Here is a 13,608-nt window from a genome sequence, read left to right on the forward strand (position 1 = left end):
CCCAGGTACGAGCCCGGGCAGGACTGGGAGGAGCGGGCGGCTCCAGCGCTGGGTCCCCAGCGGTTGCCCTGGCTGCTCCCCTGCTCCTCAGCCTGCCGGCTCGGGGCCCTGGGCACGGCCAGCTCTTGGGTTTCACCCCTCTTGATTTTTGTTTTTCTGTTTTTTTCCTGTTGCTAAGAGCTGGGGGGTTTCTCACGCGAGCCCCTGGCAGCGCTCGCCTTGCACCAGCGGGCTACGACCTATTCCCCCGGCGGTTTTGGTGCTCTTGCAAGGACCTCAAGCTGCCCGGCTGAGCGTGGCTGGCACAGTAGGGTTTGACCAGACTTCCTTCAATCCACCACATCTCTCTCTGTTGTTTGCTAGCCTCCTTGGTCTCTCATTTCTTCGGTCACTGCTTCTGTTTTATATTGTGGAGATGTCTAGTACAGGCACTGTTTTGGCAACGCTTCATCCAGCGCAGGTTTGTGTCCATAAATACTGCCGTGACTATGACCCAGAGTGCTTTTAGCAGGGTGAAAACTTGCATTTTTAAGTTACTCTGCTAATGAAGGGCTTGGTTTATAATTGAACCAGGCCTGGGAATTTCCGGCTAGCTCTGAGCCCCAGCCTCTGTGGGACTGACCCAGCCTACCTCGTTCTTAGGGAACACCTTCTCAGAAACTGTAACCTCTTGCTACAGCAGTGCTCCACTGGAAAATGGAAGTGGTTAACGATGCAACTGTGACCCAGCAGTATGCAATGGTACGTGCATGTGACTCTCTTGATAATTTGTCCGCAGTTGTGAAACTTGTGTGCAGAGAGCCTAAACTAATACTTGTTTCGCCACCGTCAGATGAAAGCACCAAAGCCTTCTTTGTCAAAGTCTTTTTGAACAGGTTGATTTGAAAGAAATATACAGATACTGTAGTTGTGTGCACCTGAATATAGACGGACAGAAATGGTCCCCCACATTTTCTTCTTCACTTAATTTATTTCTAGAGATTGTTCCCCATAGAGGCTGGGTGCTTTTTCGAATTGAATATTAACACACATCCTCATGAACAAACTTGACTGAAACAAGCTTCCCCTTCTTTTTTTGGATGTGGAAATAAATGGGCACTACGTTGCTGTTGTGCTTTTATATTGTTGGCCTGTCTTTGTGTGCCGACTGCAAGAGGCCTATAAAGCAGTATTATTCTTAACTGGTTTATAGTGTGTTTCATCCAAGTATTATGATGGGTTTGAGAAGCAGGTTTCTAGCTGCATCTATAAGGACAATGTCTTTTGGTGAAATGCAGGTAACCTTTATATAAAAGCTGGCAGCCCTTAATATACAGTTCTTAAGAAAAGAGAATTGTGCGTAGTCTTAAAAGTGGAGTTTCAGTGAAAAGTCTGGAGGAGCCACGTACGCAGGTAATGTCCTTAATAGGAATCTTTTGATGACTTCATTGCAAAGTAAAACCAAGATCCTTACTGCTTGAAGTGTAGCTCCCTAGGACCCCATTAGGTCAGCGGTTAAGTAATAACCTTTGGAAAGGAATGCAGGCTTAGCTAGACCATTGATTTTTGTATGAAAAAAGGGAGACCAATGTGATCATTTAGTCCAGTGGGGGGCCAGTCTCTTTCGCTGAAGTGCCACAAATTAGTCCTGCACGCTCCCTTAGTACCATTCCCTTTCCCTGCCTGATACCGGCCTCTGCTTTTGGTATCCTGTCCTGTGCTCTTTGACTGAACTCTTGCTCTGTTTTCAGCTCCCTGCCCTATCCACTGCTGTGCTGTTTGTCTTCTCCCTGATCTGCCCTGTGCCACACACACTGGCTGCTTGTGGCACTTGTTACACAAGTTGAACACCCCTCATCTAGTTTGACATTTGTCCCCCAGGCCAAAATATTTCTTCCAAGGCTTTGGCGGGTGATGCGATTATGCTGCTTTAAAGAGGAGGGAGAGAATTAACCATGGTCTAGCTTAATTCTATAACTATTTTGTCTGCTCCTGTCATCCAGTAAGCAGAAGAGAAATGGCAACAATATACTAGTGGTTTCATTCAGGGGTTAATTATTCCAGTTGAGCTTTTCTCACTGGGATAAGAATGTACATGTTGGTTACATGTGCTCCTGGGTGGCAAGTCTCCCCCACCAATAAAGCAGCATAATTGTTTCATGTGTCTGCTCCCCTGGTAGTTCCTGTACTGAGACTGTGTATCTCTTGGTTGAGCTAGGGCATAGCTGTCCAACTCTTAAGCAGCAAAGGACCACACAATCTGTGGGCCACACCAGAGGGGGCTACATACCATGTGCCAACATGAGCCCCGGCTACTCCCCCAATGTACCATGTAAACACACAAAGGTGCTCCCAGTGTGAGCCACAGTTTCCCCTGGGCGCACTACCACACACATACGGGTGCCTCAGCCTCATCATCAGCTCTCTGGGCATAGGCTGTGCTGCACCACACTGTCCTGCTCAGGGTGGGCCAGGAACTGGAAGCTGGAGGTGGGAGGGGGAGTTTGGAAACCTTTGCTGCTGCTGCAGTTGGAGCAATGAGAGGAGCAGGATTTGGGTGGGAGGCTGGGGGCCACAGGTAAACCCCTCAAGGACTTCCTGTGGCTCGTGGGCCACCAGTTGGGCAGCCCTGGCTAGAGTATGCTTTTGCCACCTTGGAGCACCTGGGGGTTTCCTTAAAGATGAACTTCTAGCTTTTTGGTTAAATTTAGCCTGACCAGTAGCAAGGGTTGACTTTATTGCTCTTTACTGTAGCCTTCCTAATTTGTTGTTGTAGGAACTGACAAGTGTGTGAAATTTATGTACTACCCCATCCAGCGCAGTGCCTAGGTCAATCTAGAAAGTTTTTGTAAGAAACTGCATTGTAGAGTTTGTCTTGCAGAGAAAAAATAAGGCAGCAACACAGAATGAAAAGGGATTGCATGTAGGATTATGCTCTGGGCTTTTTGTCCCTAGAAATTACCATGGCTGTTGGAGCTATTGTATTCTGGTCACACAGAATTTTGCTTTCTTTTGCTTCATTGGGAATAGAAGGGAACAATCTAGCATGCAGGGCCATGTTATCCAGATGATGGGGCTCCCCACAGGTCCAGAAATTTGGCAGTAGGTAGCAGAAATTAACATTGCCACCACTTTCCTGCTGCCTAATTTCCAGACCTGTGGGGAGCCCTGCAAATTGGATGACATGGCTTTGAGGGCCAGAGCTTGAGCACCGCTGGTTATAATGATCTTTGCTTCCTATGTGGCACTGCATGCTAATTGACTTTACAACACTTCACAAGTATTAATAAATTAAACCTCTTAATAGTCCTGTGAAGTTACTAAGTATGGTTATCTTCATGTGAGGGGGCTGGGGTATGCTTTGAATCTGTCAGTGCCAGGAATCTAACCCACATCTGACTGCAGTCAAAGACTTAACCATAAGTTGATACAGTGGTTTATTTGGGACTTTTGAAGGCTTTTAGAGATCAGTGCAGTTACTTTTTGTACACTTATTCTTCTGCATTTGGGAGCATTTGCTGAAAGGGAGAGTTTCCCTCTGAAATGGTACGTTTGCCAGCCACTGATCATTAAATTGCTGTTGTTCATCTATGCTTCATGCCTGCCTTGATGGTGCCGCCCTTGTCGGTGAATACTAGCTCTGAGGTTAAGGCACTATATGCCCAGCTTTCTTTCCTTATGCATAGCTGCTGTAGAGGAGGTGTGGCAAAGCAGAGGGTGCTGTTCTCCTCTTTTCTCTTGTTCTGCTTTAATTTGGCTGCAGGAAGGTAGGCAATGTCTGGCTTTGGTGACAGCAGCATCTGCCCTCAAGATGCACAGGAGTTGGGGAGTTAGTTCCCATGTGCTGCAGAGTTGAGTACAGTTACTTCTCAGCAAGCAGTCCCATATTACCTGTGGAAGTGTTATGCCTCCTGGCTTTACTTGTTGGGTGGTGAATTCCCTCTCCATGGTACTTCAGGTCATAAGAGTCAGGCTTTTGCCCTAAACTGATTTTGCCAGAAGATTGTCTTTATCACAGATTAATTCAATACCCCACCATACCCTGGCTATTATGGCCACATTCCTAGCGTTCCTAATATTCCCCCCACCTTTTCCCTATGTCCAGCTATACTCATTGCTTTTTGCCATTGGACACCTGTGAGGGCGTGAGATTGTGGGGAAATGAACAATCTTAGAAAATCTGAGGGTGTTCAGCACCTCGCACAGTGTCATTTTTAGGACCTTGGTTTACAGTAATAAGCCAAAATTACCCTTAGTAAAGAGTATATTAAAAACACAAATGCAACAATAAAACAGTAATGGTAAGATCAGGTTTATCCTATGCACTTCTTTTGACACAGCTGTCTTAAGCATGGCTATGAGAAGGGGCAATCTCTTCACAGCCTCTGCTGTAGATACAGTCATGCTGGCATAGCTATACATCCAGAGGTTTAACTCTTCCTTCTCATAAGAAGCAGTTTTACTTCACAGCAGTACAAAGAATGATTTGGCCAGTATAGCTGCACCTGTTTAGGAGCACTTTGTATAGTATACTAGAATTCCTATGCCAGTAACAGATGCATTTTCATACTTAACCATGTTTAGAAATACAAAACGCTTGGAATTCAGTCCAACTTGGGCTAATAGCTGGTTGGACTCTTGATTAAGAAATAATAAAAGAGGTAGCAACCAGCCAGTTTAGTCCTCCTATGGTAGTTGTGGGATGTAGGTCTTTAAACCATTGTGTGTAGTAAAAACATATAATCAGCCAAGTCTTTTTCGGATTAGATTATACCATTTTGCCTCTTCATTTGTTTCAGCCCTTCAAAGAACCTTCCTCCCCTCCCCTCAGACATTGTCTATAAATCTTGGCTTGCAACTGTTCACGTAGGTTCACCTGACTTTATGTGCAGTCCATTCTGCCAATGGGCAGATATAAAACTGCAACATGGCTGTTTTGCCTTATGCCTTGAAAATTTTGGGTACTCTGAAATGATTTGTTTATATTCTTGATCAATTTGGCTTTAGGGTAGCATTCTCCTTGGTTTTTGGCTGGGGGTTTTGATATGTTAGTGTCTCAATTAAGCTGAGAAGGGAACCAAGTAAAGATGCTTCATCTTACCTCATTGTTTTGTATTGATTTATGGAGTCCCTGGTAAATAGCAAAAGACAAGCAACAACCTGAACCGATTTTAATTAAAGAGCAGCGTGAACCACCTAGCATTTGGAATAGATTAGTTAAAGGGGGTGGTGGCTTCTTGGTGCCCTGGTAATGTTATGTATTAAATGCAATGAAAAGTGTAGCTGTTCTGGTAAGAATGAGACCATAACCAAATGGTTTTCTTTGCTTTTTCAGGATTTCGAGGCACACCTTGGGTTTTCGGTTCACATGGCAGCAGCAAACTTGACTCCACCTGGTTCTTTGGATTTAAACCAACCTGGTTTTTCAAAGGAGATACTAGGGACTAAATTGGAGGGCAAATACCTCTGCTCAGAGTGCAAGAATATTCTGAGAAGGCCATTTCAAGCTCAGTGTGGACACCGCTATTGTTCTTACTGCCTGAAGAAAATTATCAGGTAATTTTATCCCCCTTGAGTCTGAAAACAAAATGTCCAGAAGTAAAAAGAAGGGGGAAAGGAAATAAAGCGTTATTATTTAGTGAATTATGGGTGAGGTACCATGTTCTGTGTCTCCAAGATTCAGCATCTGTTTCTCCTCTAAGACCTTGTAGATTCCTGAGTTTGTTGTATTCCTCATGTGGTAGAGTCAAAGCCTCAACCAAGAGCTCAGAGGGAGTGAATAAGGCCAAGTGGGCACACCTAGGTTGGTGTACTCCAGTTATGTGCTGCTGTAAGCTACTTTATTAGCCCCTTCCCATAAAAAGCTTGTTTGCAGTGCCATAGAGAGGAAGAGGTATTTAAATACTCATATCATACTTGCAGACAAAGCTTTGGTTAAACCTTCTGCCCTTGTAAAAGCAGAGGAGGAGTAAATTAAATTTAAGAACAGCTAATTCTATGATGAAAGAACTAGCATTCATACCAGGAATGAAAAATGTATAGCTTTTAAAAGGATCAATAACTAATGCCAAATGCATGTTAAGTAAGAGTTCTCTTAGCTTTTTTTAAAATAAGTGCCACACACATTGCTTTGGTTCTTCAGGGTCTGTTTAGAAGCATCCCTGTAATGGAATGATAAATTCAGCATCATATAGGCTATTTATTTTGTGGTTGGGTTTTTTTGGTCTCTTCTATCAGCTCGGGACCTCAGAAATGTGCAGCCTGTATTCAGGAAGGAATCTATGAAGAAGGAGTTTCCACTTTAGAAATAAACTCAGTAAGTAAGACTTTTCCAAATTGCTTGTGACATTTCCTGTTTTGGCTTAGAATGTGATGACTATGGCTAGAGAACAAATTCCAGCCTTTTGAACAGGTGTGAGTGATTCCCTGACTTCTAAAACTTGGGATATCTTTCAACAGAGAAGCCATTTCACTACAGTAAAGATTTGTCTTTCACAGATGCATCTCTAATGATACACTGTGGCAACTGGTTGAGGGTGAGGGGCTGTTTCTTAATGATTCATGAAAATTCAAGAGAGTACAGGTACTCCTCACTTAACGTTGTCCCAGTTAACGTTCTATTAGAAAACATACTCATTTAAACTCGTGCAGTGTTCGGTTATAACGTTGTTTGGCCGCCACCTGCTAGTAGGTAACTACTGTGACGTAATTGGATTTTGTTAACTTTGTTTGGCTTAAAGTCACATTTTTTTCAGAATGTAACAACGATGTTAAGCAAGGAGTAGCTTTAGATAAAAGCTGCAGTCCCGGAGTTAATTGTCTTTGTGTGTGTGTGTTTTTCCTCACCTGAGGCTTTTCCAGACAATGCAGCTCGTCGAGAGGTGGAAAGTTTGCCGGCTGTCTGTATTAATGATGGTTGCACGTGGAAGGGGACTATTAAAGAATATGAGGTAAATTCTTGAGTGAGCCTCTTGTTGTGTGTGTCTGTGCTTGCTTCTTCCTTGTGCATGTATGTGGCAACGGGCAAGGCATTAGCAGTTCAGTTTGTTCATGCTGACATTCACCATTACCATCTGAGCTTTCGCCTGTACTAATTCAGTCCTAATTGCACTCCCCAAACCCCCTGGGTATTGACAGATGAGAAAACCTCAATTTTTTTATGAGCCCCCATACCAGCCGTTTTGTTCCTTCCCTGATGCAAGAGCCATGCACTTTACTTCTGTGACCTCATCTCTCGGACTTCTTCCTGCTTCATTGGTTATTTAAAATGTAAATTATCTGGAAGCTGTAGTACGCTGTTTGATTATCACTGTGCCACATGTGGCCAAGATAAGTGTTTACATTCAGGTCCAAGTAAATACATTTGTTTTGGGGGAAAAGGAGTGTGGAGTTGACAGATCCATATCCTTCTAAGTGCTCCCTGGTAACTTCTGTAGTCTCTGGCCTATGCAATAACTGGGAGAATGAGGCCATCTCCATCATGTAGATGTCCTGAGCTGTAGGTTTACGGTATCATGGATTCACTGGGTATACCAGTAACCTGATCTCATGCCATAAGCTTACTGAGCAAAGTAGCCTCTCTCTAGAACTACACAGAGGACATGGCCCTTGGCATATATATGCCTCTCATTTGGAAGGTACATTCTTGTTGAAAATTTAACCACTCTCCTTAATGAGTACATTTTACTGCAGGTATTTACATTGCAAAGATTAATTTCTCACAACCCATCTGATTGCAAATAAGAGTAAAAGAAAAGGAAGTGTACACTACATAGGAAATTTGACAACCCACGTGGAATATTTTTTGCTTCTAGCTTTGGAATTGCAATCTAGAAGTTGAAAGCCACTGAGTACAGGGATAGAGATAAGAACTCGGGCTGTTGGCTCCATTGATCTAAGTTAAACCCAAATCACGCAGCTACCAAGATATCAGGGTGGAAGGGTGATATCTTGTTCTTGACTAGGTACTTAAGCTTGCTGAATCTGACCTCACATCTTGATTCCATTTGTAACACTACTACAGTGTGATAGGCAGAATAACTTTACTTTGGACCCTGTCTGAGTCCTCTGGCTGGCTTTCTGTGTCCATTAATAGAGAGATTTTGCTGCATCAATGCCTCTAACTGCCCCATCTTCTAGAATACTCTAATATCTTTAGGGTGGGATTTCAACCTAGCAGTTCAATAGGAGTAGAGTGCCTAACCCACTTGGGCTGCTTTGACACTCTTAGCTCTAGCTCCATGAATGGCATGTGGTATCTCTGCTTGTAATTAGATTTTTGATTTAATGTTTGTTTCAAACTAGTACTTGCTGGTAGGACTTTCAATTTAGGGGGCTGAGACCAGAAGTGGCAGCTTTGGGATATCTGTGTGTTTTACTGAGGACTCCAATGGCATAGTTGGTGCCTTGGATTGCTGGATTGAGTGTGTAGTCTTTTGCTGTATGAATGGTGACTTACAGCAAAGCTTTGTGTTCCTGTTTAAGGTGCTGGGTCAAATTCACCAGTAGCATAAGTAAGCCAGCCTCTGCTAAAGCAAATGGAATCGCACCTACCACCAGCTAAAAAATCTACAGTTGAGTTTGGAAAGGTGTGTGAGCCACTGCTTTAGGTTGTTAATTCCATTGGATTTTAAGTAAAAGCTTTCAGGAGAGATCCTACAAGGGCCTGAAGAGGTGTCATCAATGGCCATGTCTCATATTTCTCCAATCCTGTGTAAGTTTTTTTTTTTTTTTTGTAAGGCTAGTCAGAATTGGGGCTGGTCAGTACTTGGATAGGAAACCCCCAAGGAAAAGGTGACTTGGGTCATGTTGGTGACTCAAGGGATAGCATTTTTCCTTTTTTAGTCAGCATTGGATTAATCCAACTGAATATTAGCTGTTGGAAGTAACACTTTTGGATAAGATGCTAAATTGAAGTCCTGGCTACCTATAGCTGGTTATGGCATTCTAACAGGATTAAGATTAAGCTGTCCTGTCCTGGCTACATTCCAGTTTTGGTCATTACCTTCCACCTCTTAGTTGATTGTTGTTTTGAAGCTTTTTTACATTCTCTCCTAAACTGTTGTATGCTCTTAGTGTGCTACCACAAATACCATAGAGGTGACCACACTCTGGTGGCATGTAAAGCTGTGTGTGGGTGGTGGTGGTGGTGGGGGGGGGTACGCATGCGCACTTTGGGGTCCTTCTGACTGGTATGTGCTGCATGCATGTGCTTCCCCAGTCACTCGCATTTTCCCTTACTCTGCTCTTAGTGCTCAGAAATGTTAGAAATGAGGTAATTCTATGCAAGAGAGGCCAGTGAAACCATTGTGGATTGCAGTGCTTCAGCTCTGAGCTTGGAACCCCATTCCCAGGATCTAGCTTGGATTGTAGCTGTCTTGAGTGAGACCAAGGATTTTCAGCTGTAGGAGTTGATTTGTCTGAGAGCCTTACATCCTTCCCCTTTTGTGACAAGTATTGGCATTCACTGTTAGTGAGTGTGGTGCTGGGTTGATGTCGCACCCGCTGGGAAGAGCTCCTTGACTGAGTGGCAGTTCAGAGCAAATAAGGCCAGGCTTCTGTTCTTCGTTCTCCCAGCTGCTTCCAGAGCAGGTCTGGATGTTACCAAGCCTGGCCATCCTGAGCATGGCAGGGAGCCTGATATGTGGGATTGAAGACTGCTTCAGTAAAGGGAAGTGCTCAGTATATATCTCAATCAGGGTCTCATCCTTATATTGTGGACTTGTCTAGCCCACTGGTCGTGGAGAAATGGTCACTAGATATACAGCAGTTAGAGGTGCTGAGGTGTTGCAGCATTTCTGCCTCGTTTGCCTGAAGCCGGAGTGTATTGCCAAGAGCGTGTTTTGCGTTCTGTAGCAGCAGCAGTTCTCCCACCATGGAAAGTCCCTCGCTGTGCTATTTCAGACAAGCTGTGGAAAGTACCTAAAAGATAATTCATTGTTTGTTCATTTAAAAAGGCCACAGCCTTAGTATTGAGAACAGCCTGTCTGGCTGCACTCTTGACTATAAATCAGAAGACAGGAGTTTCTCTGCTGTTTCAGTAACCTTATGGAGTGGGAGAGAAGAAAAAACTGCTTCACAGCTGAAAATTGATAGTCCTTTACTCATAAACTCTGCCCTCCCTCCCCCCATCTCTCAGTTTTGCTTTCTGTTCAGGCTTAGCAAAGTTCACATCTCCATGGCAGTATCTTTTATAAATGAAATGTCTGAAAGTTGAAGCTGTCTCTTACAAAACGCACAAGTTGAGTTCATCCTTCTTGTTGAATACAAGTCTGCATTAGCAAACACATTTTCCTTTTCATGTGGGTTTGGGTATAATAGTAAATGTATGGACCTTGTAGATATTGTATCTTGGGTATGCATAATACATATTGTTTGCTATGGATAAGCAAACAAAAACATGCTGTGGGAAGGAGGGTTAAAACCAGATGCCTTGCATGCAAGGGGAAGATCAAACTCTTGAAAGGAATGTAAAGATTGTAAAGCTAAGCAGCTGGAGCAAGAGAAATAGCCAAGAAAACTTCTTCTTCTGACTTCAAAAAACTCAGATACTATGGCAATGAGAACTGGGTACCTTGATGGATAACAGACCAGACACAGTAGGTTCAGCCAGGTTCACAGCCTCACAACTCTCTTCATACCATGTTAAAATGACACTTTCAATGTAGATTTCAGGCTAACACATCAAGCTACTTCTCTACGTTAAAAGTAGCCTGAGATGCCTATGGAGTAGTGTTATCATTGGTATTGGAGCAGGGAGGAGAGAAAGAGCAAAGTAAATTTCTTTTGGCTATGGAGAACTGTTTATAGATGTCAGTGGATTTTAAAATAAACTGTCAGGAGCAGAAGAGCTGGCATTATTTTCAGATCATTCTTCTTGGGGAGCATGGGGTTGTTGGAAGAGTAGGGAAAACTGATCAGTCCATCAGGATGCATCTCTTTTAGCTTGAGAGCAACCTTTAAACTGATTCAGTAAATTATTGATTTACTCAAGAAGCACATAAAGACTGTAGGTAAAAGAATTTTCCTGCTCGGGGGAGTTTTGCTGACAAGTGTGGAGGTGATGTTCTTGTCTGCTGAGAAGACAACATAACCTGATTCAGATTGGAATAGGGTATAGCAGGTAGCTCTTTCACACCGATTTAAGAATTATTTCTTGTGACTATCAGGCAAGACAATCCAAAAATTCAGTTAAATATTTGTGAGCGAGAGACCTCTTTTTCCAGAAACACGTGAATTTATCAAAAGGAAATATCTCTCTGGCCCAGGATAAGATTACAGCTTTGAGCTAGAAAGCCCCACGGATTCATTCCACAGGCTGGAGGTTGAGCACCACTAGTCTGGTGGTCAGTACCTCTGCTCTTTACAAAGCTGGAATTAAAACCAACAGATTTGAAACTAGCCTCCCTTAGTCTGTGTTTATCTAGCTGGCAACCTAGAGATTAGATTGCTTCCTGTCCAACCCACATTGCAGGATGTAAGCTGGGGGGAGTGCCAGAAAATGTGTGTGGGAGGGGGGAGTTGGAAAGCCCCAGCTGTAAAGGGTCTAATAGATTAGTGCTTACTTCTAAAAACAGCTCAAATCTATGAATCAAAGGGATGGCAGTGGCTTGGCTAATTAACAATTTTAGTATATGCCTCTCTGAAAATATAAAGCTGTAACTCAGTAACTTTGAAGGTCCTTCTCAAACCTAATGAAAAACCTCTGGCATCCTGGGTTGGACTGAAGACTACTTTGATTTTTTTTCAGGCAGCATTAGACTGTCAGTTCCAGGTGGAAATTGCTGGACTCTGCATTTCAGAGAAATACCAAAGCTATTATCACAGTTTGCTGTAAAGTGTTGCCCTTGGCTAGAAGCTGACAAAAGTTATGCTTTCAGTTCATTTTCTAGAAGCTAAAGATTGAGATTTAAAGTAAACCCTGTTTGGAGAGCAGAGGTATCCAAGCCAGGTCAAGTTTTCCCCCAACTTCCAGAGGACTTTGTTCCCAACTGTGTTTTTTCTTTCATGTTCCCCTTCCTGAAAGCCCCCACTGCTTTTTAGTTTATAAAGCAATAACAAAATTAACATTTCATGTCCAAACTTCCGCCCTCTTGGCACATGATTCACTTTGCCATTAGCCTTCCCTAGGAGCAGGAGGAGAAGGAATGGATGCGGGGCCTTGCTATAACTGGCCAGATGTGGTCCATGGAGTTTTTATCATGTGGCCTCTTGGCAACCTTATCTCTAATGCAGGGGTCAGACCAATATAGGTGGCAAGTTCTGGTATTTGTTGCAAGGCTATAGTAAGGTATAAGAACTATGGTTGTGCCAATAAAGATTTTCTTTGCTGATACTGATAGCTGATGATTAAACGACCACATAGGCCCATGCTGATCTGATAACTGAAATTTAGTAATAGTGCAAGGCATTTTAAACTACTGACATAAATGCACAACAAACAAAAAAGGTTTATTTATCACTCTCACACCTCCCCTCTCCCCTCCCCTTGATGAGGAAGGTGGTAACTGCCTTATTCCCATGCATGTCATCCTCTTGTCCACAGCTCCTACCCACAGCCATGCAGCCTGTGCTGCTGTCCCAGGTGGGCAGGGGAGATCCTCATGCAGACAGCAGTGCCAGATGCATTTGGAGCCCCAGAGCATGTTGCTGCCTCAGTGTCAGCAGGCCCTGTGCAGCTGAGCTCCTGCGGCCGCTGGGGTGAAGCTGCTTTTGCAAAGGTACCCGATGCCCAGTGGAGAGGAATGTTCCTCACATGGCACCTTACCTTGCCTGCACACAGCCCAGCATCTCCACAGCATCCCTGGTACTCCAGCCTCTGGTGTGCATGCAGCATTGCCATGTTAGCAGCAGCAGGAGTCAGTAATGGTTCCTTTGTTGCTGAGTGTGGCACCCTCTGTTGCTCATCAGGACCTGTACTCTGTGGCAGGCTCGGGCTGGCGGCAGGGTGCACGGACCAGACTGTACTTGCCAGGGTGTTCCAGGCACACAGTCGTAATTATTGGCTACAATGACCAAAAAAAGCCAATAGCTGATAATGTAATTTCTCCTTTTATTGGTGCCAATCTGATAGCGAACCAATATATCGGTGCACCTCTAATAATAACCTACTGCTGTTAGTGGGGCATTTGACGTCATGAGTTACTTGGAAGGAGGTGGCAGAGTCTATACACTAGCAGTATGTAGGATAGAAATAAACAAGAGCCTGACATGCAGTGTTCAAAGCACTGTGACTGCAATCCCTGAAAGTGATGATGACCAGCAGAGCAGGTCTGTCTGGAACAGTGGTGCTCACATTTTTGGCCCTGCAGGCATGATGAATTGTGTAGGACTGGTCCACAGGTCAGATTGGGCCCTGCGCTGTCCCCATGATGTCTCCACCCAACTGCAGCCTGATCCTGATTGAGTGGGAGGAGTGCGGGGCCCCAGGATCCTATTCCAGTGCACAGGGCCCTGGAGTCCAATCCCAACTAGTCGGAAGCGGCACAGGGCTTTGCACTACCCATGCTCTGGGATCAGGCCCTGGGGCCACAGCTGGTGGGAATCCCTGCAGGATCCTTGGGGATACCTGTGGATTAGATGACATGGCACTAGGGGCCAGATCTAGCCTACAGGCCAAGGTTGGGCACC

At 44.2% G+C, this 13,608-nt stretch overlaps 1 protein-coding gene across 3 annotated transcripts in view; it reads left to right on the top strand.

Moving 5' to 3' along the window:
* The first annotated feature begins 32 nt into the window (after window positions 1–32).
* Window positions 33–13,608, top strand: part of TRAF2 (TNF receptor associated factor 2) — a 35,730-nt gene continuing 22,154 nt past the window's right edge. The window contains exons 1-4 of one of the 3 annotated variants that reach the window (XM_014519495.2): window positions 33–741; window positions 5,315–5,535; window positions 6,217–6,295; window positions 6,831–6,929. In XM_014519495.2, the coding sequence (XP_014374981.2) occupies window positions 697–741; window positions 5,315–5,535; window positions 6,217–6,295; window positions 6,831–6,929 (444 nt within the window). In that variant the 5' untranslated portion in view covers window positions 33–696. The remainder of the gene's footprint in view (window positions 742–5,314; window positions 5,536–6,216; window positions 6,296–6,830; window positions 6,930–13,608) is intronic. The other 2 variants (XM_014519496.2, XM_025203028.1) reach the window with 2 other exon arrangements.

This window comes from Alligator sinensis, unplaced genomic scaffold (assembly GCF_000455745.1).
Source record: "Alligator sinensis unplaced genomic scaffold, ASM45574v1 scaffold235_1, whole genome shotgun sequence".
Lineage (NCBI taxonomy): Eukaryota > Metazoa > Chordata > Crocodylia > Alligatoridae > Alligator > Alligator sinensis.